The sequence below is a fragment of the Oryzias melastigma genome, linkage group LG16 (assembly GCF_002922805.2).
Source record: "Oryzias melastigma strain HK-1 linkage group LG16, ASM292280v2, whole genome shotgun sequence".
Taxonomy (NCBI): Eukaryota; Metazoa; Chordata; class Actinopteri; order Beloniformes; family Adrianichthyidae; genus Oryzias; species Oryzias melastigma.
Window position 1 is genome coordinate 5,641,625 of NC_050527.1, and position 3,006 is coordinate 5,644,630.

General features: G+C 36.3%; 1 protein-coding gene across 1 annotated transcript in view; it reads left to right on the forward strand.

Annotated features, from left to right (window-relative positions):
* The window catches only part of abhd16a (abhydrolase domain containing 16A, phospholipase), an 8,963-nt gene that overhangs the window by 1,398 nt on the left and 4,559 nt on the right, over positions 1-3,006 (forward strand). The window contains exons 4-7 of the mRNA XM_024267810.1: positions 1,574-1,660; positions 1,874-1,959; positions 2,104-2,177; positions 2,277-2,384. Of these exons, the coding sequence (XP_024123578.1) occupies positions 1,574-1,660; positions 1,874-1,959; positions 2,104-2,177; positions 2,277-2,384 (355 nt within the window). The remainder of the gene's footprint in view (positions 1-1,573; positions 1,661-1,873; positions 1,960-2,103; positions 2,178-2,276; positions 2,385-3,006) is intronic.

Below are 3,006 nucleotides of genomic sequence, written 5' to 3' on the forward strand. Positions count from 1 at the left end.
GGACAGATAGGCTGCACTTAAACACATCCTCAGATCTTATGTTTATAATATAAACAAAAAAGTCTTTCGTTTATTCATAAAGCACAAGTTTGACCCAAAGATTAGTTTAAAGACCCACTCCAATGAAAGTCCTGTCATTTCTTTATTCAATTAGTTATAAATCAGGAGCAGACAAAAAAATGTATTTGGAAAAAGATTGTAGTTGTCACGGTACTACAGTCAGTGGGTCACAAGCTACCTACACTTCTGCATTCTGATTCATCAACTTGCATACAAATGGATCCATTCCACTTTGTTTTCCTCATCGGAACTGGTATCTGGATGACTGGATTGCTCTGATATTCATGGCCATTTTTGTTGCATCGGTAATGTTGTGTGGGGCTGTAAGCTAGCAGGAGAAAGTGTAAGCATAGGGATGATGGGAAATGAGGCAGGCTTACTTCCACACCAACCATTAAGCCCACAATTCAGAGGTGACTTTCTGATGACCTTCAGCTGCTCTACCGAAACTATATCCTAGAAAACAACTCAGATTTTTCGATGTGATAAAACACCTCTGGGAACGCTTTTGTAATAGATCAAAAGAGGATTGGAGTGGGACTTTAATGCACAACAAATATAAAAATTAAACTCAGTGAATCAAGACTATTATGATCGAGTGTGGGTCCGGGTTTTCCAAAAGAAAAAAAAGTATATTTTAGGGATTATCTGTATAATAGACCAACAGTGAAGAGCTTTCAGTGTAAACCCTCATACTGACCTATCAATATGAGTTTAGGGAGAGTAAGGCTCCCTCTAAATGGAAGAAAAGAGGGAACCCCTACAGTAGAGCCAGACATGGTAAAAGCGATCGTCTGTCAAGACTAGCTCTAAGAGAACAGAAAAGAAACAAACAACCCCAGAGACTAACATACAGGAGGAAAAGAAGGATATGAATCATTTCTTTACATAAAACATGACATTAATAGAGGAGGAATAAGTGGAGGATTATGTTTAGTGAAGAAACCAAGCATATCTTCAAAGAGCAAACCACGTGAATAAAAATGGCGTTCAGGTGTGCTTTTTTTTGTGGAAAATGTTTCCTGTTTCTATGTTAAATATTCTAACTAAATATTAACAATATTTTAGAATTTTATTTTAATCCCTCTTGAAGCAATTTTAAAAATCTAAAGAAAGAATCAAATTGTTTTTGCAATTTATAAGATGGTGCATTTATTTACTATTTATCAGTTTATATTTAAAAAGCACAGATTTAGGTATAGAATATCTCTATGTGTGAAAATGTTTACTTTCGTGGATAATGAGTCTCCTCGGGGAGAAAATAGGACTCATGAGTTTGTCCTTGTAAATTGCTGTTCTCCTACAAGTGGAATTAATACGAGCTTAATGAACTGAATCCAGCAGTATGGCTCTGGATGAGTAGAGATTAATTGCTTGAGGATGTGTGCAACTCCTTAATATATGATTGATTCTCTGAATTGATTTCTGAACATGAATGCAGACTAGTTGTCAGTTTGTACATTTTTTGTTGCGTCTCGTCATTTTTTTTGTCTTCCTTTTTAATTGCTTTCAGGCTACATTTGTAGCAGTAAGCTGGTTCCAGTAAGCCAGTATTTAGGGACCATTCTCATCTGCCTGCTAGGAGTGGCCTGTCTTAGAGGTAAGACAATGTCGCCAAAGCAAAAATGAATTCCATTCATTCATCTTCTATATTACAGAATATGCTGAGCACTCTGCAAGAGATTTCATTACGAATGAGACTGCAGAACTTGGTCTCTAACCCTGAAGCATACTAAACACATCCTTGAGGCTTGGAGGGTGTTTGTCTCTCACAGGCTTTACTTAGTTTTCTGTTTTCTCTGATTCTTTGCAGGATGGGGGCGATGGAAGAATCCAGAGTATCTTCAGTTCATTTCTGTTCTTGAAGAAACTAAGAGGAATCATTCAGCGGAAAACAAGGTGAGTTGAGCCCAGCTTAAGGCTGATGTTCTTTATTTCAGATCAATTTTAATACTTTTGTTTTTTAGATTTTTTTTTTTTTACTTTTTATGGTTATTCAAGCGAATTAATCACGTGTTTTTTTTTTGTTTGTTTTTTTTTTAGAAAAAGTTGAGAGGCTTCACTTTTGATTTTCCACACTGGCCTCTAGATTTTAGCTGGAGGGAAGTCACCAGTTCGTAAGTGTGTTTATTACAATTTTTTTTGAAAATAATGACCACTTTTTTAACTCTTGTCAGATTTTCTTGTAGTTTTGACTTTCTTGCACTCTGTTAAAGGAAACTGTCCAAGACTGGTGTCTCTCTGCTGAAGCCAGAGCCTAAACTAAGAGGAACGGCCGACAGCATCCTGTATTCCGTCCGCACGTTACCATGCCACATCATTGGGTAAGTGTGTGGATACAGGACGGAGACAAAAGTGTCTCCAAATTTTTTAAATCCTGGAAGAATTTGCTAAATGTTGCCCAGGATTAAAGACAAATTCTTTTAAAATTCGCCTTAGCTGTCAATTGAAGCCATTGAATTTGTGCCTCACTTAATAGATTATGACAGCTGCGGAGTTACCGAAAAGCTCAAATAAAAATCTTTGTGACATGATTGACAGGTTTGGTAAATGTTTCAATGTAAGTGGCTCTTGTGGATGAATAATTAAACTTGAGCCCATTTCACTCAGGGTAACTGTGATTTTTTTCTAATAAAATAACCACTAGAGAGCAAAAGAGAGAAGCTTACTGAGCTGTAGAATCCTGGAAATGTATGTTAGAAAGATGCAAAAACAGGGTTTAGACTGGAAATCAAGCTAAAATCATAGATTTGCTGTAAAAAAAAAAGGCAAGATTTTAAACAACAAAAGCTGTACCATCTACTCCTGATATTTGTACCTAAAACCTCCTGGTGGAATCCAAAAGTCAGAAAAAATTTACCAGAGGTGAATAAGCAATTGAAGAAAAAGCTCAAAGTAGAAGTTTTTACACAGTATTCCAAGTTTTTCCCAAAACTGCTGCAGAAG